General features: G+C 35.7%; 1 protein-coding gene and 1 long non-coding RNA gene across 3 annotated transcripts in view; one reads left to right on the forward strand and one right to left on the reverse strand.

Moving 5' to 3' along the window:
• The window catches only part of LOC145788510 (fibronectin type-III domain-containing protein 3A-like), a 45,006-nt gene extending 38,995 nt beyond the window's left edge, over positions 1-6,011 (reverse strand). Inside the window, exon 1 of the mRNA XM_082600273.1 lies at positions 5,771-6,011. Coding sequence (XP_082456399.1) covers positions 5,771-5,944 — 174 coding nt within the window. The 5' untranslated portion in view covers positions 5,945-6,011. The remainder of the gene's footprint in view (positions 1-5,770) is intronic.
• Positions 6,012-11,109: 5,098 nt separating this feature from the next.
• Positions 11,110-16,417, forward strand: LOC145786835 (uncharacterized). 2 transcript variants are annotated; one of them, XR_014291319.1, is made up of 6 exons: positions 11,110-11,369; positions 11,600-11,737; positions 14,775-14,899; positions 15,674-15,834; positions 16,092-16,184; positions 16,302-16,417. It is a non-coding gene; the product is annotated as an uncharacterized LOC145786835 (long non-coding RNA). The 2 variants fall into 2 exon arrangements; XR_014291320.1 differs by having other exon boundaries at positions 14,796-14,899.
• Positions 16,418-27,133: the final 10,716 nt, after the last annotated feature.

Consider the following 27,133-nt stretch of genomic DNA (forward strand, 5'->3'; position numbering starts at 1 on the left):
AATTTAGAAAACAACGTCAGATACGCGTCATCGTGAGAATATTTACCTGGTGACGTGGCAGTGCATTCTGTTGCGTGAAGAAAATCAAGTAAACAATAAATACCTCAAGGAAGTAGAAATCTTTTGACAGACAAAAAGAATTTAGCTATTAAACACTTGCAAAGATGCTCTTACAAGAATTTTATAGACAGACAAGATAAATTGCACTTTCACCCATTTAAAGCACCGGTGCATCAACACTCGAAAACATGAGAGACATCAATAGAAACCATCCCAGACAGCAAATCAGCCATTTCTTTACATTGATGTAAAAATAATTGATTTGCTGTTGGGGTGATTGCTGACACAACGCTGTTTCTTTGTATGCAGCAGCTTTCATACTGGAACTTGGGTGTTATACCTGGTTGCACAATGCACAGTGCACGCGTAAAAAAATATTTTCTAAAACTTACAGTATGCATATAGTTTTCGAAATCTTTTCAAATAAAACTTGTCTGTGGTTCAAGAAAATCACTTCTGTGTATTTTTTAAATATATATACTTGCAGAAACAAGACTTCATGTGCAAACGGTTTCATACATCAGCAGAGCGACACCAACTTGACATGAGCCAACACTTACAAGTTCCTTTACAAACATGACTCAACCACATCAAAGACTAACACAACATTACATAATGTGTTAGTCAACAGCAAGTTCTACTGTAGCGGAACACACAAACTTGGTACAGGATTTAGTTCGTGATAAGAATCTTACATGCCAAGAAAACTCTAAAGAAAAAAAAGCTTCATATTACCTTTGTTTGTGTGCTAATACTGCGTGCTGTTACCTTACAAATTATTATTAAACCACAGTTTACTTTATCATGGTGTCACTGCAGCTTTAAAATTAAATACATTTCTGTGATTCAACGTCTACAATGCTCGTTTTGCAGAAATATTTCCCGCTGGGAATGGATGGCTGCAAAGTAATTTAACATTTGCATGATGCAAACTGTGCATATAAGAGCATATTCAGATTTGTTTTTGCATTGCAACGATAAACATTGAGCAACATAGGAAACACAAAAGCCTACATGTACGTAAGTTAAGCCAAGTCTGCCAAAATCGTATCAAGACGATTAAAAAGTTTTCCAGCCACCAAATCTTTTCTATTTCTGCTGGTCACACACGTCCGGAGACGTTGAATCAGCGCAAAAGATGACTGATTTTCCAGCTTGGTTTGCATAATTAAAACAAAAGAAGACACACAGTGAAATGTGACTTCAATTTTGTCAGAACACCATATATATTTTTCCACACAGAATATATCTACATTCTACACCTTTATTAAAACAGTTTCAATCCGAACTGGTGATTTGGCTTTTGAGATCCTGTTTTGAACGCATAGCTCTGTTACGATTATGGATAAAAAAATCAAAAACCCAAATATTTTTCACGTATGAACATCAAAGATTAAGAATTGAGCTGTCTGCACTTCCAGAATGCACTGATGATGAGATAAAAATGTTGAGCACATTGCAGTTTATGCTGATGTAACATAAAAACAAACATTAAGTTAGAATACAAACAAAACGATGATAGCTAACTACAACAAACTTTACTTACATTAAATACGGTTCAAAAGTGTGAAGAACAAGATAAAAAAGCGCCACCTTTTAAACAGAATATGCACGCTTAACTGACCAATTAAACCATTTTTAAAGCTTACCTTGTTACCTAAAAACGCCCTGAAGTTACTTTTGTACAAAAGAAGTGTTTGTCGTGTTAAAACAACCCCTTCATTAATATTCTCAGCTAAATACCATAACCGCTACGCCCAACTGAAATTGCTCTGCTTGTTTCAACAAGCATCACAATACCGGCTTAACATCTCCACCTACGTTGCTATCATGCTTTGTGCGCACGTGAAGACATTTAATTTCTAAATACACATCCGCAAATGACGTAGATTCTGACCCAGACGAAAAGAGTACGAGATCCTTTGAATACCAGAGTGCTACACATTGTCAATAAATGATTTTCTCCCATGAATTTTGTATGTTGTTTGACGAAGGGTATGCTGCTAGCGGCAGTTGGACCGATATTGTATAATAAGATTTTAACTCTCCATTTTACAAAAGCTAGATCGTTACATTCACTTTTACGCAAGAAGAAAACAGAAAGTCTTGCAAGTTGCAACAAATTCGTCCATGAACCCAACTCGGTCATTTAGCGATTTGGGATTAAATAACCAACGCAACGCTAAAACCTTAATTAAAAAAAAAAAGATTAAACGAACATTGTGTATTAGCACTTGAGCTCACTGCTTTGACTTCATTTTGACCACCTAGTTCAAATATGCTCGAATTAACAAGAAACAGTCCTTAAATCATGCGACAATTTGCTATTTCCAGAATATTCATATATCTTTTATTAAACACAAGATGTCGACTAAAGTTTGGAATAGGTGCACCTTGCATTTTACTTTTGCCTATTAAATGGACTGGGTTACACCACACACATCTCAAGATCCTGTCAAACGAATACACCATTGAAGATGCTAAAATAAAAATAATATATATATATGCATACATGTTTTTGCTGTGAAATGTTTTGCAATTAAGCTAGTGCATGGGTAAAAACAAAAGATGACATTACTTCTAAATCCATAAATTTGATAGAAGGAATAAGCTGAGTGATGGGTAAATAGAGAATAATCATAACGATACTGTTGATGTCAAAAACAATTCCAATTCAGCATGCAAAACAAGATTAAAGCAAAGTTCAAGTATAATGCTTGTCAACATGATTTCCTTCCAACTCTTCATGACACCAACTCCAAATACGGTTATTGGTCTATGGCTGTAGTAGAGCTTACTTGCTAACCAAGGCAATTCAAAGCTGAACATTCATGATAAAAATCATGACATTCTTGTCATTTGGAATTTTTGAAAAATTCTGGCAAAATAATTGGTATCTTTCCACTGGCAATAAGCTTTAAAATTAGGCTATATCAAAAAAGTGAATACAAAAAAAATTTTTTAAAAAATTTTTTGCGCCTACGGCGAGAAAAACCGCCTCTACGTCTACAGTAGCATCAGTCCAGTACTGCACAGCATTTTGCAGAAACTTTAAAGGCCAAAACGAAAAAAAAACACAAAATCACATTTTTTTCCGCATAGGGGGGCGCTTCAAAAGTCGGGGGGCCCAGGGCAACTGCCCCCTCTGCTCCCCCTAAATCCGGGCCTGCTGCTAATGACTTATGAGGTATTTATAAAATCAACAGACTCTTCAGTCTTCAGTTCACAAGTAAAAGTTTACCTAAATTGTTAAATATTCACAGCATGATATTGATTTAACTTATATATATACATTTCTTATCCTGCTTTTAAAACTAGATTGAAAGTCTACACAAACTGTTCGGTTACGGTACACTACACAACTACACATTCACAATTACTCATTCTAGACTCAAGTCGCATCAAAATCAATAACTTTGTTTCACCACACTAGCAACACAAAAGTTGTTAAATTAAAAAAAAAGATTGTTAAATTTTTATGCACAATATTATACACAACAAAATCAAGCTGCTGATTTTGGCTGCTTCAGTTTTAAAATAAAACCTACCCAGATAATAAAACAAACTTGTGTCAATTTACGCACAATCTATCACACTTCAATGCAAATTTACTAAAAGTTCGTGATTCGACAGGCCTACTAACTGCAGGGTCGTTGATGTTATCTAGTATTTTGCAGGTAGCACAGTGAATACACTTCTTCAAAGCACAGCACAGAAAAGAGTAAAAGAGTTTTGATCATTGATTTAAGATAATTTGATTTGCTTGCTTTTCTGAATTGGAAATCATTTGTAACACACAACATAACCACACCGGCAGTTATTCTGTTTCAATTTAAGTCAAAAAGTACAAAAAATGCTGAATATAATAATAATGCAGGAAAATTTTCATCTACTGCTTTTAAATATAAACATACAATGCTTGTATCCATTGCTGTTTTACTTAGAATATCAGCACAGCTCAGATCGCTTTCCACTGTCGTTTTCAAATCCTGAATATATGAGGTACCAGCCAAGCCCGCAACCAGGGGGGGCATTGGGGGCATTTGCCTCCCCCCAAAATTTTTTGAAAAAATTTTAAGCGTTCTATGCAGTATGAAATGTACTATGAATAGACGTACGTCGTACACGTACAGCCATACTGCGAAAGTAGGCTACGCTGGTTGGAAGCCATGCTAACGATTTTGTTCGATAAATTAGGCTGGCATCCTCATTATCTGTTTCGTTAGCGTATATATACATAATGTCAGCATCCATCATCACCATAAAAAGCGTTTAAAAACAACTAAATAATTCGAGATCAAAAGCAGCTGCGACAGCGTGGTGAATAAGCTACTCAGTTGGGCTTAGGCATTTGTAAATATTTGTATTATCGTAATTTTCTTCCTTGGGTAGTCATAGCTAAATGAGAAGAGGTTACAAAGGCTAGTTTCTTTTAATGCTGTACTAAACAAAAACGTGATTGACATAAGTTATGACCACTGAACCGTAACATGGTAGTGCCACACACTCTTGTCCCTTATCAATGGGCGTGGACATTAACATAAAAATGTCACAATGCATCATTTTAATGTTTGTTCTTTGATAAAAATTAAATGCCCCCCCCGAAAATATTTGCTGGTTGCGGGCCTGGTACCAGCGATAAACTAATAGAAACATTTTGACTCAGACTCAACAATACCCTGGTGTGTGAATCCCATAAAAATAAGAAAAGTTTGACACACCATTCAAAACACAAACACCTGCTTGTTGTCTGTTGAAACAAATATATGCATATACAATACACTAACAACATTCGATTAAACAACATGCAAATGGATCTGGGTGGCCGTACAAAATATTAGTGGTGTCAATTTGAGTTTGTAACACATTGCTTCTTGAAAAAAAAAACATTAAAAATATAAAACACTTCGCATTGCACCATGAACAAGTCATGGGCTTTTACTAATGTCACCGATCAAGCAATACATGTATACTGAAAAAGAACATACAGAAGAATTTTATCTGTCTTAAGCTATTCCAGTTAATGAATATAAACTCTTGATTCAATCAAATCAATGCAAAATGTGTTGCAAATAAATTTTGAATGTAAAGTATTGAATGCAGTAGCATACTGGACAGGTAACATGGTACGGTATGTTGAAAGCTTACAATTGCTCTGAGAAGTAGCAACATCAATATGACAGGCTGACAGCATTTTGACATGACAACAACATCTTTGCAATGTCAATATTAGTTACATGAAATGTGAATGGATAGGCCTAAGCTATGTAAATAATTAGAAATAGCAAAACTGAATGCGTAAAGGATACTTTTAAAATAGATTAAAAGGTTATATATGTTTACATTCCATGTAAACTAAACATAATAAGTAAACGAAATCAGTCAGGTTCGAAAACTAGTATATATAATTTATTGATAAAGCTTACGCCACATAAATTATGATATATTATATATACAAGTTTCAGAACCTGACTGATTTTATTTGTATACAGTACATATTATGATTTAATCGTTCTATTGCATCCTAACTAAAGGATATGTCTATTGTCTATAACTTTTCATCCTCAAGAACATCGAGGAACCAGAACAGAGGTTGAGCCATCAGCATCTATTTCTTTAGTCAGTCATCTGCTGTTAGCCAAAGTCAGCTTGTTGTAAATTTAGTCAGACTGCAGACAAATATACAATAAAAAGGTGTAACTTGATTTACCTCATTGTTATACATTTGCACATTAGAGACTGGAAAGTGGAGTGAACTGGGCTCACTATTGCCATGATAAGAGCCATGATGATCTTCAGTTGCTACGTTTGACCCACAGTTGTCATCCACATTTGAAGTCATAGCAGTGAAAAAACCATTAGTGCTTTCTGCTGGGACTGGCATCTTTTTCCAACAAGTTGTCAAATAATCAAACCCAGACAAGTATATTGAACATAGGCTATCACATAACCGATTTCTATAACATATAAAATACCGTACATTTAGAACCAATCAAATGATACGGTACCTGTAGTTTCATTTTCAGAAATGACACAATCTTGAAAAATTGAAAAGGATATACAGGGATATCTATAACTACGGGATTGGAAACTCTGTGGAACTGAAAACCATTTTATACACCAGTAGGGTCACTTTTCTTTGTGCGCTGCTGTGATAAATATTCACATAAATTGACCTCAAAGGGCAGCAAGTGGTAGGCTAAACGAACAACCAAAAGTGTAACAATCAATTCACCTGTAAATTATAAGGACTGCGCTTGCCTGGTTTGTTTATTTGTTTGTATTCCATTAGTGCAGTCATGTAGTATTTTGTTTGCTGCTTAAAAAATTTCCAGAATGACTATTGGTTTTAGTTCAGATAACATTGTAAACGTATTGGTTTCGTACTGGATTGGTCTCTGTGAATAAGTTGATGATACAACAGCACATTTCACTGCTGAACACTCCTCATTTACTTCTGATCCGATTTGCAGTACGCAAAATGCCAAAGAACAACAGTAGGCGGTTTTTGGACTCATTGCATTCATTCATTTTTTGGATTCATCGTTTTTTTTTTCTAGCAGCGTAAATGTACTTTTAATCTTATATATATCAATTAAGTTTTAATGTGAGTGTACATTTTGTATTATTATTGTAAAATCGAATTGTGTATATCTTTTAGTGGGTATTGTATATTGTTAATCTTTTTGTAGTCGTAGTAATGTGATGACCCTACTGATGTATAGCACTGAATAGAGTTTCCAATCCCGTAGTTATAGATATCCCTGGGATATATATTAAGAATACAAAATATAGCAGCTTTTAGAAAAATTTAAGATTTTAAAACTATATTTGAAAGTTGCTGCTGGCATACGGTATTATACTTAACTCTTTATTAGCTTACAATGCTGTGATGGGACTTTTCAAAATTTAAGCTAACTTCATTTAAGACAAAGATGTGACAACAGTGAACAGTTTATTTTTATTTCTGACCATCATAACGAAAAACAATATATGCCAAACATAGTAGAGGACTAGAAATAGTCTAGCTATGAGACAAAACTAGTTTAGCTATAAACTGTTTTTTGGCCTCATTCTATGCAGTTAGAGCAACCAAGACACTCTGTCTGATAGTAGGCTATTCAATGATATTGCACTCAAAAGACTAGCCTATCCTAAATAAGTTGTTTTAACTTAAAAAAGTAGGCTAGCAAGACTTCTCAGCAAAACGGAATCATCAGTTATTGAAAAAACAACTCTTCTACCTCAGCAAGAATTTAAAATAGAAATGCACAAGATCTATGGTGCATTAGATTTTCTCAAAAACTAAATTTAAACAACATTTACAGAGTTAGCTTAACCTAAGCATAAACCTTTAGAACTTCCTTGACTTGATGCTACAGTAAACATGGTTGCAACAGCTAAAAACTAACCTGGAACCTACCATGTAGTGAACTGTTTTAAACTGCAATGCCAATAATCCACATGGTGTTCTTTTATGCACGCTTGGTGGGAAGTTCAAAACCAACTAGAGTTAGACCCCTTCACTCCTGGGTTTGTAGGTGAATCACTCCATTTGATTGCAGGATGGTACTTTTTTATGTGTGAGAAGTGGTAAAAGCATCATTTTGAACATAAACTAATGATTAATGGTGTCAACATTGAAGTGTTAATTATCACTAAGCATAGTAGAATACCTATTCATTTTCACTATTTTCATGATAAATCATCGTTGAATTTTCACTGACCTACGTTACGGACTTGAAGTTATTTGCCTAAAATGACCAAAATGTTATGTACCGTACATATTAAAGACATAGGTAACATTTACAGTAAAGAAGTTTCATAGTCAAAAATTTTATTTCATAAAATTAAAGAATAAATGTGTTTGTCTGGTACCCGGTATCATATAGATTCCAGCACAACCATAAAATTCCTACTTTAGATATGATATTGATCTAAAACTGGGGATTGGTTCGTTTAGTAACCTATGGCATAGTATGACAACTTTTCAGCAAAATCTGATAAGTACAGTATCAACTATCATTGACGAGATATCTTCATATTGACTGCGGCGACTTTTTGCTTACGCTAACGCTTGCGGCCACATTTTTTTGGATAGTTTGCGAATGAGGCTACGCCGTAAAGTTTTCGCGGTTGTTTCAATGGTCACATTTTGCAATGTAACAATTTCTGCTATTCGCTTTTAGCCTAATTATAACATAGATCTTACATATAGATATGCAACTCAGTGGTGCGTAACAATGTTTGAAGGCTAACAGCGTAGTTATGGCTGTATGCATGTACTTCAAGCTTGGCACAGCAAAACAACTTTATTTTTAATATATTTTTTTGGTTTTTGTTTAAATAAAACTTTCTTCGTTTTCAAGTTGACTTATGGATTGCTTGTGATGACGTCACATTCCCGTTCCGCATGGACTGCTTTATGGAGATTCTGGCGATTGAAACCTAATCAGTCACAGACAGACTAACTTTCTGGCAGCTGTATCAAAATCAAGGGATAGCATCAAATCGTAGCATCATAGCTGTACGAGCCAGGGGGGCAGGGGGGGCAGCCGCCCCCCCTGTTGTTTCAAAACGTTGCGAATTTGGGCAAAATCTTGCAATTATTAGGGAAAAAATTGCTGCATGAAAAGCGACAAAATTGCATGAATTAACAAAAACTATAAATTAATATCTGTTACCTATCAAACTAAGTACCGTACAGGCTCTTATTTGCACAAGATATGTGCCGCAAAATTTTCATTTGGCACACTCGTATTGATGTATTGTATTGCATGGTGATCAAACTGTAGTACGAAATGCACTTAACCAACTGCATCATGCCAATTTGGGCAGCCACCAAAATATGTCTGTAATACTTTTGTGAAACTGCCCAAATCAAAACACAAAACTTGTTATATACCCAGCTAGAAAGCTACGTATATTACACGTTGATTTTTGGTTGATTTTAGGTAGCATGGTATCTTAGGTAGAATTCAGGTGTTATTAAGGAGTCTTTGTACACCAACTAAAATTCACTTGTTTAAAAAACATTATTTTAGAGACATGTTTTCGCCATCATTCACTATGACTAGTGTGTAAATCTGATTCAAGAAGTTTTATCAGCGATTTTTTTGTGAATAAAATTCCTGTAAAAATAACACGTGTTCCCCACGTATATTATACGTGTTCAACATCTTATGGTTATTTGACCAATTTTTAAGGTATATAAGGTAAAACCACACCCAAAAGAGGGCATACAAAACAGAAAAAAAATCTTTATCCAAGCAGAAGGATGTTTTACCAGAATTTTTTGTATGTTGATTACATGTTGTTTCCACGTGTATTACACGTTTACATCTGTTGAAAATTAGAACGTGTTTTCCACGTATATTAAACGTGTTAAAACTCTTTCGTTCATTTGGGGAATTTTTAATCTATGTTAAGTAAAAGTAGGCTCCAAGGACGGTATACAAAACAAAAGGAATTATACACACAAGTAAAAGGGTGTCTACCCCGCTCTCCTGCATTTTCGTGATGTAGATTACGTGTTTTTTGTAGATGTCTATTACACGTTCTTATTACGTTATGTAAAAAGGAAACTTCGTGACTTTCATAGTCGCAAATTAAAGTGATCCTTTAACGATAGTTTTTAATGTAAGTTTAAGTGGTCTTGCTTATTGATATTAAACGATTAGCCTACAATTAAACAGTAAAAAAATGTCTGCTCCTAAAACTTATTGAGGATTACTTGTATTTGTAGAAGTTTCTTTGTAAAAGTGTATTTGTAGAAGTCTTTCACTACAGCCAGTTTACCAGATACGAAGTTTTGGATAAAAAAGAAACGCGGAAACATTGAATAACAATTATTTGTTACAAGGTTGCCATATTGGCCAATTTATCGCCAAAATCCAGAAATCTGGCGATTTTTGAAGACGTTTAGCTTTAAATTAGTTCGATTTGGCTCCTTTTTGGGGAAATTTGAGAACCGATTTGGTTAAATTAATTGCTTTTGGCGATTAATAAATATGTTAAAACGTGCTTGAATGTCTGGGAAAATTGAAGGTGGAACTGCCTAGACTCCAGGCTCGATTAAAATAGACTCATCTGTTCCAGAGAGAGAGCGAGAAACATCTTGTTTTGTCTGTTGCGAAAAATAGTATACGGTTACAAATATAAACCGATACAAATATATTCAACAACAGACAAGAAAATGAATTTCCGTAGTTTTGTTTCGAAGTCGAAAGTTTTTTTCATCAGTTAAGGGACTGAGCATTCAACCAAAAGACTTGAAATCATTGTAATGTGTAAATTTGGCGATTTTTCACTGCGTTTTTTTGATTTTGTGACAAAACTACAAAAGTTTAGCTACAGAATTATTTTGGATCTGGCAACTCTGATTAGTTGGTTAACTCGCTTGTAATAAGGATTATTGTAGATTCAAAAATCTTTCTGGTTTACAGCATGGTTAGTAATGTGATTCACCTTAGTAGTATTGTAAAGCTCCATCTTAAATAAAATGTCGAATCTACGACGCTGGTGATCTGGAGATGTACCATAGATATTTCCGAGTAATAATTTGTTTTGTGTAAACTAACAGTTCAAAGTGGTGCTTGGGTTGTACTAAAATGTGTAGGCAGGACATGTCATGGTAGGGCATAACAACGAATGGCATGGTATGCCCTGCCTGTACATTTTAGTACAATTTACTCCAGAGTATAATGAGGCCATGCCTGCAAGAGGTCAATATCGACTAAAATCCTATATCAGTATGTCACCAGAATAGCTAGTGTACCTTGTACTGGTATATCATGTACGTACCGTAGGGACTGTTTTAAGCCATTGCTAACAGACCAACATCTCAGTCAGTCTGGCCTCATCACATACTTGTGACACTTCCTACCCAGATTTTGCACCAAAAAGTCCTCATACCATAATGTGGTTGCCAAAGAACCACACCTAAGGGACTTGCACCAAAATGTCTCAATTCTATGAGGCCAAGACGTAATCGATAGTTGAAAATTGTTGAAAAACTGTTTTTAATCTGTTTAATTTAGAAATATTTTTACTCTTGTAATGGATAATCGTAATGAAAAGTGTAGACTTTACCAAAGAAGGTGGATAGCAAACAAATGTGCATGTAAAGCCAAACGGCGATGTTTTGATGAACAGAAACAGCAGCACAGTGAGCACACAAATGAAATTCAAGGTATCAGTAACCAAAACCGTAATCGCTCAGTGTCATGAAATCGCAAAATACACAGTTGTTGAATTTACAAGGAAAATACTGTTCAAGTTGTACCAAGTTCATGGACATTTATAGAAAGGTGAGCACCATTAATATATATTGAGTTCATTGACGACATTGGTGAATTGTTTGAAAAATGATTTTATCCAGTTTGTGTCTTTGTTCAACAACATAGTAAAACCAATCCCACTTTTTTGACAGGTGTTGATCTAATGATCTTGTGCATTTTTAAGCCAGTAGGCTAAAGTATACCAAATTTGCTTAACCTGGTTTATAAATGGCATGCTGCTATTCCTATTTACTTTGCAGACTACCGTACCAACTTAGGTCAATGTTATTGGCCACCATTTGGAGCAAGCAATCATGTTAAAAAATGCTTATTTGTGGATAAGGCGAAATGTACAATTGTACATTGTGTATATGCAATAAGAGTCCTTGGTTATAATGGTAAGAAATGCTATATTTTTATATTGCTACAAATTTTATGTTTATTGCAAGAAGAGCGTTTTGTAGTCAATTTCTTTATGGCAAGTATTGATAACTTTTGCATGAAGTGAATTACACTGGTCTACAAAAAAGAATTTTTTTGGGAGTGGCTATTTGACCAGCTCCGGTCTTTTAATCTGAAACACTGTTGGACCGGTCATGACGTTTTTCTTTTTCTCATTTAAAGCAAAAGGCAAAAGAAGAAAAAGTGCCTATGTAACATCTAAATTCGATTGTTTTATTGAACTGAGTCAGTGGTGCGTGCGATCTTTCTCGGGCTGGTATCCTCAGCGTTGTGAGTTCTATACTACCCAGAAGCATTTAATTTTAAACTAAAATTGCCTGCTAAAAAACACTGCTTAAAAGTTAACTGAACATTGATGAAACCATTTTTTTAAAAGAAGTATTGTCACTTTTTACAGCCACCAAACTAACTTATTGAGAGCAAAAATGTAATGCGTCATTCGGCAAACACCGGTCACAATGTCACATCCTCTTATGACGAACGGAAACTTACCCAAAGAAATTCTCAAATTCCAGCAAATTAAAAATATTAAAAAAAAGGGGGCGATCACTTTAAACTCGTATCAACGTATATATAGTTAATCGGGGATCCGCGTAAAGCAGACACGAAAGCAATAAAATCAATAAATATGAAAAAAATGGGAATACTATTATATTAACGACGACCTTTTAGAGTAGATGTTAATTCAAACAGAAAAAGAAAATGAGAAAAGATACATTGCCTGGAAATTCAATGATCAAAAAAGTATGACAAAGTCCAATTTTAAATTCTTCTGTTGCATATCACGATTTCGTGTATTGAACCCTCTTCAGTATCATACAACTTTATCAACAGCATAGTACAGTAAAATTTACAGCAGTTCACTTTAGATTAAAAAATGACTAAATTAAAAATGCTCTAACTTTATTACTTATATTTGAAAAGGCAAAAAAAAGCTACTCGAATTAAAAATTGACAACAAAAATGCAGCAACCTAACGATTGAGTCACTTCGGGTCAAAATTTAGTTTTAAAAAAAAACAAAAAAATGCTTACGGGTAGTATCGAACTCATACCCTCGTGAACACCAGCCTGAGAAGTATCGTACACGCCACTCGCTCAGTTAAACAAAATTGTTGAATTTAGAAGTTATATAGGAACTTTTTTCTTTTCCTCTCATCTTTTGCTTTGAATTTGAAAGAGAAAAAGAAAAAAGAATACGTCATGACCGGTCAAATAGTGTTTCAGATTAAAAGACCGGAGCCGGTCAAATAGCCACTGCCATTTTTTTTGCTCCATGAATTTTGAAAACTGATTTAGAGTAACTTTTGGGTGCTGAATTCCAATCTGACCTCAGATTTATCCTATCACGTCAGGTTTGTGAGATATGATAACAACAAATTGTTACTTTTGTCAAAAGTGGAAGATTTGGCGTTGCGTTTACCACCAACATGTGCAGTGCTATAATGAAAGTTTAGTGTTAGACTGGCCAAAACAGCCTAAATAAGGTTACTGGAGCATTGACATTTGACATAGGCCTGCTTAAATCTTTGTGGTTTCATGCAAAACATTGACAGGGGAGGGGGTCAGTTATACTTTTAGCCTCCCTTTTAGCTTGTTATTACTGCCTTGTTAATAATGTTGCTTAGAAAACAAGTTAGTATCAAAATTATAGTTGGTGGGTGTATTTCAGCTACTTATGCATCACATGGCCTGGATATAGCACAATTGTCGTCGTTATGTGAGCGTCTGGGGCCGAGGGTCTATCCTTTTACCACCCCAGATTCACGATGTTCCCGGACTACACTGGAAGGCTACCAGAGAGCAGCCAGTCTTTGGTTTCATCATCCATGACATGCAGACCTTCCACTTCGTTAGGTGGCTTGAAGATGGAGTAGCACAATGTGCGTGTGCAATAAACGCAACGTCTAATCTACCACTTTTGACAAAAGTAATAATTTGCCGTTATCATATCTCACAAACCTGACGTGATAGGATAAATTTGAGGTAAGATTCGGATTCAGCACCCCAAAATTACTCTTAATCAGTTTTCAAAGTTCATAGAGCAAAAATTGTGTAGATCATTGTTATTGATAACTAGGGCCCGCAAAAGTCAATAAAGTCAGAATTTTTTAAGGACCTCGTCTGTACACGAATCAGAGAATAAAGTTGTTTTAAGCACCTAGGGGACTGTTTCTAACAAGTTTATAGGTCAAAATTGACAATAAAGTCAAAGTTTGTCAAATTATGGCTTTTGACAAACTTTTTTGTGTTTCTTGAGAGTAATTTTTGTCAAAATCCTCGTAGATGCATAGTCTTGTAAATCAGGAACTGCGACACAATTAAGCCATATGAACCCATAAAAGCAGAAAATATGTCACAATGCCTTTTTGGATCAACAGTAACTGTTATCACAAATTGTCCATTGTTTAAGTTATTCCTTGTTACGTATTTAAATAGTTCTTATAAAACACGTCCTCTTCACAAACGTGGTCTTTTCGAAGATCAACAGTTTGGATTTTAGAAATAGCTTACTGATATTTTGTAATACAAAAATGCCCAAGCAAGCTAAATTGTCTTCTGCAAAAGTTAGTCAGATTTGGCGAGATTTTCCTGCTGAATTTAATGCAACTCTCGGGGGTGATTTAAGGTGAATTTTTGCGAGTATGTAGTGAATTGAGATAAAACGTATTTTGTTGAAAGCGACAGGAAAAGTAAACGCTATTAAGCTGGATTGGAGCGACAACAAGCATTGCAATCAAGGCAACTTTTATTGAACACGTTTAGATCTGAAATCGACAAAATGTGATATTTGGGTAACTGGTATCAATTCAAGGAAGAACTGTGGCCAGTGTGGCCTCTACAAATTTCGTTAGGTCAAAATAAAGTCAAAATTTGATAAAAATAAAGTTAAAACAAAAATTTTAGGTCAAAATAAAAATGACCCTATTGATAACCTATATTATTTAGTTTAGCCTAAATGTTTATATTTCAGATAACTATAAAATTGCTTTAGCTATGTCGGAGAAAGAAGAATACACTTTGAACTTGAAAGAAGAGGATCAGATCATCAGAAAGCGTACAAAGAGAAGAGTAGAAGTCCTAAGTTCTTCTGATTGGGTAGGTTGATAATAAACAATTGTTAAAGTAGTTTAGAAAAATTTATTGATGAGATTATAAATTTAATGTATATATATAGTTCTATAATCTATATTTATGGATTTACAGTCACTAAACTAAGATATCAACAGTCTGTTCCCCCTATTAGGGTTCGTCAGTAAATACCTCCCGACGAACCCTCATAAGGGGAAACAGACTGATTGCGATCTAACTTTAGTGATTGTAAATCTATAAGTATCGTTCAAACCTGTCTTGTGTTATTACCCAAAAATTTTAAGCTACACAGTTCCATATATGTAGAGAGTGATCAACGTAGGTAGCACAGATGATACTGGCTGAGGGAGAGATTCTAAGAACAATTCCGTGACAGCACATGTACAGTACAATCTCACAGTACACCCATTGTTCGACCATATAACTGTGCTTAAGCATTAATTGGTTTTGCGTCTCTCCATCAGTGAGTCTCAACTGAACTGTGCTACCTAGTACCTACGTTGTATTTTATTAACCTCTATTATTAATCATGAAACCCCGTTTGACAACTGTTTTTTTTTCTCGCTAAGACATTACGGTACAATGGTACATAGCCTCTATTATAAGCTAATTCCTTTTAATATACATATGCCCTTCTGGGATTTTAGAAATCTCCGAAAAGGCTGTCTCCGAAATGGATTCTCCCAATAGTACCAGGCCGATTTTTTAATGCTAGGTACTACACAGAAAACATGTTTGTTGTAGTTGAAATTTACGGTAAACTTTTCATTTTTTGTTTAGATAGTGATGATGATGAAGAACATCAGACAAAGAAGGAGGCTTGCATTGAACACTTCATTTTCCTTACCGATACCGCCGCAATAGACATCAGCCACATTATATTCCCTTTGACAACAATTTCAAATCTGTAGAGTGCCAACCTTTAGCTGTTGACATTAATTGTGAGCGCTCCTTATTTTATGTTATATTGTTTGATTGAAATACAACTACTGCTAAATAGGTAAAGAGATGTATTGTACTCTTAATCAGTTTTGTACTCTAATGTACTCTAATACACCAAAGTATATCAAATTTGTACTCTGATACACCAAAGTATATCAAATTCATTTATTCTTTCGGCATGGTACATCATAAACATACTTTGCCTAATGTTTTTAAAGATAAAAAGAAAGATTAATGAATACCTTTTCTTTTTCAGAATATTGGCTTACACTCAACAAAGACGGAAAACTATCCGAACTTCTTGGTGCAAGCACAGACTTTTTTTTTAATTCCCAAAGGATCTACACAGGTAAGGATAACAACGTTTATCAGCGATTAAAGAGTTGCCATTTACGCCTATTTATTTATTTGAATAACGCATTGTTATCTTCCCGAGTACACTGTTTGCACTGTTCTTGTTTTTCAGAAACACAAGAAAAATGAAAAGAAAATCATGTCGGAACAGGACCAACTCTGTGAGCCGGACGAGGGAAGTGAGCCAATTTGCAGCAAGACCTGGTCCTGCTGACCTGACATTCCAACCTCGTGTAGACTGGCTCGTCTCTGCCGACGACATTACCATCACGTCCTCACTCACAAACACTAATACTTGAGTAGTTTTTGCATTACAAATAAATGTTCTTTGATACCGGTATGTAGTTTTTGAAGTTGAATACGTAGATAGTTGCAGTTAACAAGGACGATCTATACTGCTATTGATAAAAATAATGGCACACAATACGCATAAGTTTTATAGATAACAAATACACATGTATTAAATTGTTGATTTCAGATACGCGGAAATTAGGTAGAATGTGAGCGTAAAAACATGTAAAATCCACCACCAAATATACGTGTAATACACGTGGAATAGTGTCGACACATATACGTGTATTACACGTTAAAATTAACGTATAATACACGACCCAAGATACGTAGATTCTACGTGTATTAGTGTTGTAAGATACGCGGAAATTGAGTAGAATGCGGGTGTAAAACACGTGAAATCCACCACCAAATATACGTGGAAAACACGTGTATTAGTCTTGTCAGATACGCGGAAATTAGGTGGAATGCGGGTGTAAAACATGTAAAATCCACCACCAAATATACGTGTAATACACGTGAAATAGTGTCGACACATATGCGTGTATTATACGTTAAAATTAACGTATAATACACGACCCAAGGTACGTAGAATCTACGTGTAATACACGTGAAATTTCTAGCTGGGTATATAGCTAATTTTAAAACAATGAAAACTATTAATACTACATATTATTAATATACATATTATAATATATATTATATATATTATATATATAATACATATTATATATATAATTATATATATATAATAATTATATAATTATATAATTAAATTATATTAAATTAATATAATTAATATAATTAATATAATTAATATAATTAATATAATTAATATAATAATATATATAATATAATAATATAATATAATAATAATATTATAATAATAATAATAATATAATAATAATAATATAATATAATAATATATAATTAATATAATTGTATAATTAAATTAATTATATAATGATATAATTAATAATTATATATATTATATAATTATATATTATTATATATATATAATATATATTATAATATACATATTATAATACATATTATAATATATTATTAATATTACTATACATATTAATATAGCTAATTTTATTAATTTTCTCAAATGCATCGTGTTGATTTGGGCAGCTGAAAGCATGAAATTATCTGATGAAACTGATTAGGCTAGTCTGTTTATGCAACTGCCCAAATTAGCGTGAGGCAGTTTCCCCGAAATGAACAAATTCATTAATTTTTCCCATTTACATTATAACTGTAGCATTTAGATTTGGGCAACAAAAAACATGAAATTATCTGATCATAGTATATTTATAAAACTGCCCAACTTGGCATGATGCAGTTGCCTCGGCATCAAAATTTACAAAGTCTTTAATTTTTTTCATGATGTCCATAAATGCATCACCTTGATTTGGGCAACTACAAAATATGAATTTATATAAATCTGGTGAATACTTTTATAAAACAATTCAGGTGGAGAGGTTACAGTACTTTTTCAACCATAACAGACATAGCTAAGCAACACCACAACATTTAACAAAAAAATATTATACCTGTTAAAAGTAATGTTAAGGTGTTCCTTAGCTTTGTTTGGTTACTTTTATAAAAGGTTCTGCTACTGTTCGGCGAGTTTCCTATTCGGCGATTTTTTGAAAATCCGACGCCTTCTGCAAATCCGACGATTGAACATTATTCAATATTCAGACATTGAATCAATGTAAATACAAACTGTTAGGCTAATTGCGTTCTTTGAATCCTATGTCACCGTCTGTATGCGGTAGGCACTTTAACAAGCAGATTTCTAATAATCCACGCGCGTATCCAATCCAACCACGAACCAATGAGATGCTACGTTATCTGTACGTTATCTACGTTATCTGCTATTGTGACCATTCCAGCATTCAGCCAGAGAATTAATAATTACTTTGAACTTTGTTTGGTAATTACAGAAGAAAAAAGAGCTATAGCAGAGATGGGAGTCAAACCCACGTCATTGTAATGACTACTACCGCCCTAACCCAATGCGCCAAGCCAACCGATGGCAAAGCGATGATTTAATTTAGCTAGAATTTGCGTTTTTCCTTTATTCTTCCCAAACGCAATCTTGATGACGTCATGAAAAGCGTAGCTTCTGATTGGTTCGTGCTGGATTGAATATCTGCATGTTAAAGTGCCTACCTCTGTATGCAAACTTGAAGTAGTGCTGCCAGACCTTTTTATTATTTGTACTAAAATTTGTACTGTATCATCAAAACTACTTTAATTGATTGAACAAAGTTTATTTGAACAGAAGTAGTATGTCTGTGTTTTATTACATTTACTTCTTTATTGTTATGTACTTTTTCTGAATCCGCATGGTCACCCTGAGCCAGTTTCCTGCAATGTTTATTTTTCTGAGTCTTTTATGACATCACAACTGAGTATTCAAGTGGGTTTTTTTTTTATTTGTGATGTGTAAAACAAATTTGTTAATCCTACCTACCATGCCAAAGTGCAGAAGCATCGAGTGCATTGCACAAGCAAGGTATCTTCAAAGATAAATTCAGTAGTTCTATCTTGATTTCTTGGTAAGAAATTCTAGCTAGCTGGTGATCAGTGGCGTGCCAAAGGGGGGGTTTTGGGGGTTGCAACCCCCCCTTCGGCACGCGTGTGACGTCACGATATTGAGAATGATGCTTTTCAAGCCTCTAAAACAAAGTTTGCCTAATTTTAAATAAAACATGCAAAGAGCGAGTTTTGCCATTACCAAACATTCAAATATCTCAGCCAGGAATTAGCAACAAGAAAATATAGAGACTTGTAGCTTTATTTCCGAAAAATGCCGAAGAAAACATGATCTTATCTTTTTGCTATGCCACCGGACAGCACCATTTTACAGGAATATTCATACCCACATTTTTGTTGAAAATACTTTCAGAATGCACCAAATTCAAAGTAACTTTTCAAAATTTTCTGGGGGAGGCCCCCCTGACCCCCCGCCGCTGGGTGTCGCCATTAGCGTCAAACCCCCCCCCTTTTAAAATTCCTGGCTACGCCACTGCTGGGATCTTGTTGTGTTAGTTTTTCACTGTTATCATGCACCGCATACATTACATTTGGGCAATTTCTATAAAAGCGTGCAGATTTGGGCAAATTTACGTTTTGCTCCCCCAAAATGGTTTGGTTTCGTACGGCTATGCGTAGCATGGACTAGTAAACTACCGTACAGTTCGTTATCGTTACGGCATCAGCTTAAGGTTTCTAATAGGTTCGTCTAAGTTACAACCACTTGAGAAGTATACCTTTTTGCAGTAGCTTGGTTGCTGTATTTCAATATAAATAGGCTATGCGAAATTGCTGCATTCCTGGATGTGCTTATTCATATTCAAGTGCACACAAACGTTCACTGTTTTCTATAAGACGTCCAGATCTTGGCAGGACTGCAGAAGAAATAAAGCATCGATCCGATTTTACAAAGTTTATTTTGTCCATACGGGATGCAAGCAAGGGTGATAGAATCAAAGAACTTCTTCATAAAGAAACGTGAGCCACAAAGTTGTGAGCTGTATCTTAATGTCGTAGTTCAAGAATTTTTCTCTAGGTATTTTAACTTGCTGTGTGCTAACAGGGCATTAATATGTGAAAAACACTTTAAGGTGAGGGACATAAATCGATCAAACTCATCAGCAGAACTTGTTTGTGAAACTCTTCCTACCAAATTTTTGCCGGAGAAGTGCAGAAGCATAAAGGTAGGCTACAGTCTGTGATTGCTGTTGATTTTATGCTTCTATATTTAGTTTTGATAAAAAACGCAATGATGCATTACATATAAAATTTAATTTGCTTATGTATGGATATAGGTGCTGCAATGAAAGTCTTCAGTCAAACACAAGGCTTTACCTGTAGCCTAAGACTTGTAAGTGTTCGACATTCAACTTTACACAATCTGGAATCTTCTTATTCCAAACTGTCATCTCAGATGAAAGGTAATGCCCTATTCCAAAAAGGTTACTTGCAATTGTTTATGAAATGAAGGCAATCCCTGATTGAAGCTATCTGATATGTGGGATATTCTAAATTGTATATAAATAATATGGGCTATATAGTGATTCCCATAGCCACGATTTTTTTTCGAAACACGAAATGTTTTTCATCACCCACTGTTTAATTCTGAATATATATATTTTTTGGTGGTAATCCACGTAGCCTATATAGCTACTTGCGTCTACGTGGCAATACCGGGCTTCCTGCTTAAGGTAGACCCGGCTAGCGTGTAGTTGGGAATAGCTAGCCTATCTGCAGAAGTGCAGTGGGTCTCCTGGAGGAGGATGACCAGTGCCCGGTTGGTAGGCCTATGGGGCAAGCTGCTCCACAACTTTGGTCTTGCTTGTTGTGTAGCCTTCTATGTTGAGCTGCAGAGTGCAGAATGGTGGGGCGTCTGAACTTATCAATTGCCCCTTGCAGCTGTGCCGTCCGGGTGGAGACTCTTTGTTGACAAATTTCGTTTCTCATCTGGTTGAGAGCAGATGGTACTCACAGGATGGGGCACGAGGAGCCATTTGTCGTCCATCCCAGTCAGTGTCAGCATTGGACAGCAGTCGGCCAAACACTGTCGGCAACGAGTCTTCGGCGAATTAAAAACGAAGTCCTTGCACTCCTTGGAGAGGTCATGGGGGTTGATCGAACTCAAAACTTTGTTGTGCACATGCCAGACCATATTGCATGATTTGGTCGTTTCTGTGTCATGGTAGATCGTAACCAAGTTTAGACACGTCGCAAAGTTGAAAATGACCGTTCGACTGAACACGAGCTGACAGGTGAAATGAGCAAATGTCACATAAAAAGTTCCACTTGCGGAAACGTTTGCCAAACAGCGGATGGTATCTGTTTGATTATCATTTGAAAATATTGTGCAAGGGATTCTGTGTAAGAGAACTCAGGATAATCGTCTACCACATCATCCACATGTAATTGTAACTTTTCACTAAAGAGTGATTCTTGTAGAATTTTGTAGGGCTCAAGATCGGTCGACTTGAAATAGTCAGTAAAATTTTGCGGCGCGGTCAATGATTGCAAAATACTTTGACCGATATTTCGTCTGTGGTGTTTGCAGTTGAGGAGGTTGACCATGGCCATGTTCATACTGAATACAATTTGGGATCTTTTTGGGACGTGACAAGTGTTCCCGACAATGGTTCGCCAAATCAAACGTCATATAAAACCGTTCAGGTCTACTGAATCTTAGCGTATTACGTCATGGAATTTTTCCTAAAAAATGAGCCAAGATTGCACCATCGTTCGAAAGACTTGTATCACACCTGTTGAGAATTGCTTCACATTGTTTCACTATAACGTCACAGTAACTGCGTACGTGAGTTTGAGATATAGCAATGTATTCTAGTCATTCGTAAAATGGTTGCTTGAAAGTTAGTCGCATATTTAACTGTTTGCTTAGTGCTTGCCAGCTGGACGAAAGTTCCGTCTTTATCTAAGTAGTTTGTTGTAGTGATAAGTTTTTAGTGGTGTACGGTGTTGCATTTCAATTTCGACAGCCAGGTGGCTAATTTTACAGAAATACAATTTTGAATAGACGTTTTCAAAGGTGTGTTTCTTTCGGTCATTACATACAGACGAACGGATCCGGGAATCTTATGTTACAATTTTCCCACGAAGAGATTATGGTTTACCACTGTGACCAACAAGTCTTTAAAAAAAATGGCAGGGTAAGAGTTTTTTTTTTTAATTGAAAAAAAGCATAAAAGCTGCCTGCTAGCCTTCCAACTGCTGATTTGGCCTATATAGCCTACATTTTTTTTGCCAAACGGCAAAGACGATTTAGCAGCCCTTAACTTCAATGTAATAAGAACTCAAAAAACTCCTTTTTTCTCACACAAAAGTAGCACAAGCTAAGCCTACTGCACTACATGCTTGTACGACTCTTTCTAAGTAATTCTAACACTCTGCACTGTCTGGATTTGGTGTAACCAAAACAAATACAATTTGTGCGTTGCACCTTAGTTTCTCCGCCTAAAAAAACATTTGTACTACGGTTGAGGTTTGCTCGCATAAAACAAAAATGTTGTCTCCTCCTTCCAATAGATTTTAAACGTCTGACTGGTAAAATTGTGACATTCGGTTAATATTTTCCCTTTTACGTTACAAAAATAATGTGAAAAGATGGTGGGGACATATAAAAAGATGGCGGAGACATGTCCCCGCTGTCCTATAGGCATCGGCGCCCATGCCCGGAGAGGTAATTGAATCGCTACAATAGCAGTGCCCAAAGTGGTAATTTAATGCTTTACGTGCAAATTTTTTGTTAATAACACCCTAAATTAAATCATAAAAGTTAGTCATTTTCCTGTTCGGGGGGGGGGGGGGCATAGTGAAGCAAAAGCAGGGTTGAGAAAAAGCCGGGCTTTTTTTTAAAACCCAACACGCTAGTTTATTTTTAAAAACCCGGTTATTTTTGGGCTTTTCGTGTTTTTAAAAAAATTTTCGAAAAAGGTAGTTTCACACTGATTTCACTTCATATGAATTTCGGAGCAGAGGCGGAGTGAAAAAAAGTGACTTCGTTCACCTCTGCTAGGCATGTGGTGAATGCAAAAGTTAATGAAGAAAGGTTATTGGTCAGATGATTAATTTGATTATATTTTAACAAGATGTTTTATTTGAGCCTTGGTAGAGAGATTGACTTGTTGTAGCCTACCACTACCAGATACATATAGGCCTAACACTCAGTAACGTAACGGATTTAACATTTTTTAACACACAAAAAAGCTAGAAAAAACTAATAAATCCAACGTTTACAACACCACATAGTGTCCTCATCAGGAATAATTATAGGCTATATTTAAGAGAAATAAATAAATGAATTTGAAATTTTAACATTAAAGCTGTACAAGCGACACCTCTCAACAGCACCATCAACAACTGACACACAAATTCAATGCAGGATCATCATCATTTTGTTCCTTCCTCGTATGGAGGGTTGGATACAATGCGCGCCATTGTTCTCGACCATGAGCTGTGCGTAGCCTACTGCACATTCATAAGTTAATTTTGTCCATTTTGTGATGTTTGTTGTCCAAATCATTCTTGGTCTGCCTTTACTTCTTTTACCGTTCATCTTCCCTTCTATTAATGATCTTTGTAATGAATTTTGCCTTATTGTGTGTCCGAAATACTTCAATTTTCTTTTTTTGACTGTTTGTAAGAGCATTTTGCTTGAATTGAATTTGGAGATGCTGACAATTTGGAGTAGCTGATTTGATTTTCCAGAGATTTGTTTCCATGAAATTTTTAACATTTGCCTGTATGTCCAGAGCTCGAAGGCATCGATCCGTTTCTCCATTTTTTGTGACATTGTCCAAGTTTCAGAATTGTATAATAGGGTCGACCAGATATAGCATTTTAAGATTCTGAGACGAGTTGATAAATTTAAACGTTGATTGGTTAAAATATTTTTCATTTTTCCAAATGTAGTTCTTGCAATTTCTATCCGCCTAAGAATTTCATGGTCACACCTCCCATCTTCAGTTATTAAATGACCAAGATATGAAAAAGATTTTACTGTTTGTATAATTTCATTGTCAATTATAATTTGGAGTAGGCTACTGCAGTGTCTGGTGATTTTGAGATTATCATTGATTTGGTCTTTTTAGCGTTAATTTTCATATTAAATTCTTTACCAATTGAGTTAACATTGTCCAATATTTCTTGAAGATCTTCTTGTGATTCAGCCAACAGAACAGTATCATCAGCATAGCGTAAATTTGTTATATTCAAGCCACCAACTTTTACTCCTTTCATATCATCAATGAGTCGAAAAATCATTTCTGTATATAAATTAAAAAGACATGGAGAAAGTACACATCCTTGGCGTACTCCACGCTTAATATCAATTCCTTTAGACGAATCTTTTTCCATGCGAATAAATGCCTTTTGATTCCAGTACAAATTGATAATAAAACGTAAGTCTTTGCCATTCATAATCAATAAAACATGCATAATGCAGGATAGCTTACACAAATTGGCAAGGCACATGATATGCACAACACAAAACACTAAATAATAGTTTTATCACAGCCTGATGCTATTTAATTGCTCACAGATGTCCAATGCTGCAGTAAAATGTTGTATGGTGTGCAATATGTCTAACCAAACATCATGCGTTTTGCTGAAGACAAAGGGGGCCCGGAGTGAGAGGGGGGCTCGGAATGACTCTTCGTACCCCTACCGTGGTGAAAAATTCTCACAGAGGCCCTGATATAGACACATATCAAACCTATCTGAAGAACATTTTACGCGAGTCGGTTGCTCGAATGAACTCATTTGCAACTGCTTCTAAGTCAATGGTGTCCATCACCAGTTTGTGATTGTCACAAATTTTGTGAACATTCTTTTGAGTCAAAAATCAAGGATTACAATTAGGCTAAAAACGAATAGCTGAAATTGTTATATTACAAAATGTGCAGTAGCTTACATGGCCTTAAAAGGGCACCATTGCCACCTCATCCAGAGAAAAATTTTGGGCAAGGGAGCATCCGCCCCCTCCCTCTGAAATCATCCTATTTATTTCACAATGTATAGGCATTAAACGACCTGTTTAAACCTGATGCTGCGAGTTCACTGTGATAATAGCGAATTGCACCAGCTTTGGAACACAGTCTTCTAGTCATGTCACTCATGTGCTATGATGAATGATGTTGAAGTCAGTGAGTCGTTCTTTAATGCTGCTCTTTTATTTGTCTTGAAGCTGCTGCTTGTTGAATATCTAGCCTACATTGTGAAGTAAGCAACAATCATGCTGCTAAAAGCGAAACTCAATCTATTGCTTATCCTATTTATGTCAGTTTTCCACAATACAGTAAATTACAGTTTTCCACAAAGAAAACAAATAAAGAAATTCTACACCAAGTGAACCAAACCAGAACTCTGTTAAAAAGTATGAAAACCAGACAATATAAATTTCTCGGCCATGTAATAAGAAAGCAAAAACTGGAGCATCTCTCTTTAACTGGTAAAATTTTTGGAAAGCCGGCACCTGGCAGACAAAGACAAACACATCTGGAACAATTTAACGACAAAACAGAAACAATCATCCATGCAATATATAATAGGAACATTTGGTCTAATTATTCATCTGAGGCCGTCGATGCCTGGTTCAGGCAAGGCAATTGAAGAAGTAAATTTATTGTCGCATTGTGACCTATACGTTTTTTTTCCTTGTTATGTTTTAGTAAAACTTTGGCAAACGCTGTTTTCTAGCACACAATCACAGATTGGTCGTTGGCTTAATCTTAGTTGCTGGTTGGAATCTTTATTCTCGCATGCAATCTGGGTATGAAGATTCAAGCCAACAACAGTTGTTTTTAATGTCAGTGGCTAAACCCTTTTTATTTATTGAAATAATATGCCCACCTTTGCACACGTGTGAAGTTAGATTCATTTTAAGGGTGGTGGTTCACAGCTTATGATCTTTCGCTACCATCCTGATTACGCTTCAGTTCAGTTGTTTTTATTTCTGACCATCATATCAAAACAATACACGTCAGCATAGCAAAGGTCGAGAAAAGGGTAGAAGCGACAAAACGCGAACGTTAAAACGTGCTTTTTGTTTGTTTATCTTTATCCTGCATTGCGAGAAAGCGGACTTGAGCGCTATGCATCGGTGATACGCCTTACGGTTTCTCTTCGCCTTTCTCAGGTTTCAGAAACTACAGTCCGAAACGTATTTTTGGCCTTGGAAGCGTATCGAGAAATTATTATTAAAAATGGCGACAACTTCACAACTCAGCTTGGAGATGTTGTGTTGACAATAGAGATGTTTTTGAATCGTTTGAAGATCACCGATGGACAATCTATAGCTAACTTTTCGTCTTCATTCTTTACTGCACAGGTAAAGTGTGAATGATGTGATCACGATATGTAACTCAATTGTGCATAGCAATACCAATCTCATATCTTACGGCTTAGTCGCTGGTAACGGTCAAGCTCAATAGAATTTGAACAGGAGTCGGTCGCTTCAATTCCAATATGTACAAGTGGGGTTTGGCTCCCTTATCAACCTGCGAGTGCGACGCGGTGGAACAAGCTGCTGACCATGTCGTTCCTGTAGGCTATATCCCCTTTACAAGGCGTCAAATTGAATGTATAGCAGCAGGGGCTCTATCCACTTTTAGAATTCGGGGGGGGGGGGTGATTTTGGATAGTGGGCTAAAATCGTCATAGTCATTTCAACTTCTGGGGGGCTGCGCCCTCAGACCTCCCATTGCAGCATCAGCTTCTTTCTGATCGAAGCATAGGGTTTCCAAGTCGTTTCACAAAGTATATTTCGGAAAGAGCATTTTTGGGTAAGCAAACTGGTAGTCACTTAAAAAGAAATAATTCTGGCACTGCAAATGAAAACTCGAACCAATCATAAACTACGTTTTCCGTGACGTGAAAAAGGGCGAAAAGAAGATGATACAAAGCAAATCAAGTGCTGGATTTTCTATCAGCTGTTTGTTTGTTCGTTTTTCATATTTTTACCTTGCATTGCGAGAAAGCGGACTTGAGGGCTATGCATCGGTGTACGCCTTCCGACGTACACCTGACCCACGATGCAGCCGACGGCAATGTCTGTTTCCGGTTGTCTACTTTACTTATGACTTAAATTTGGTACTA

Source organism: Aplidium turbinatum, chromosome 2 (assembly GCF_918807975.1).
Source record: "Aplidium turbinatum chromosome 2, kaAplTurb1.1, whole genome shotgun sequence".
NCBI classification, from domain to species: domain Eukaryota; kingdom Metazoa; phylum Chordata; class Ascidiacea; order Aplousobranchia; family Polyclinidae; genus Aplidium; species Aplidium turbinatum.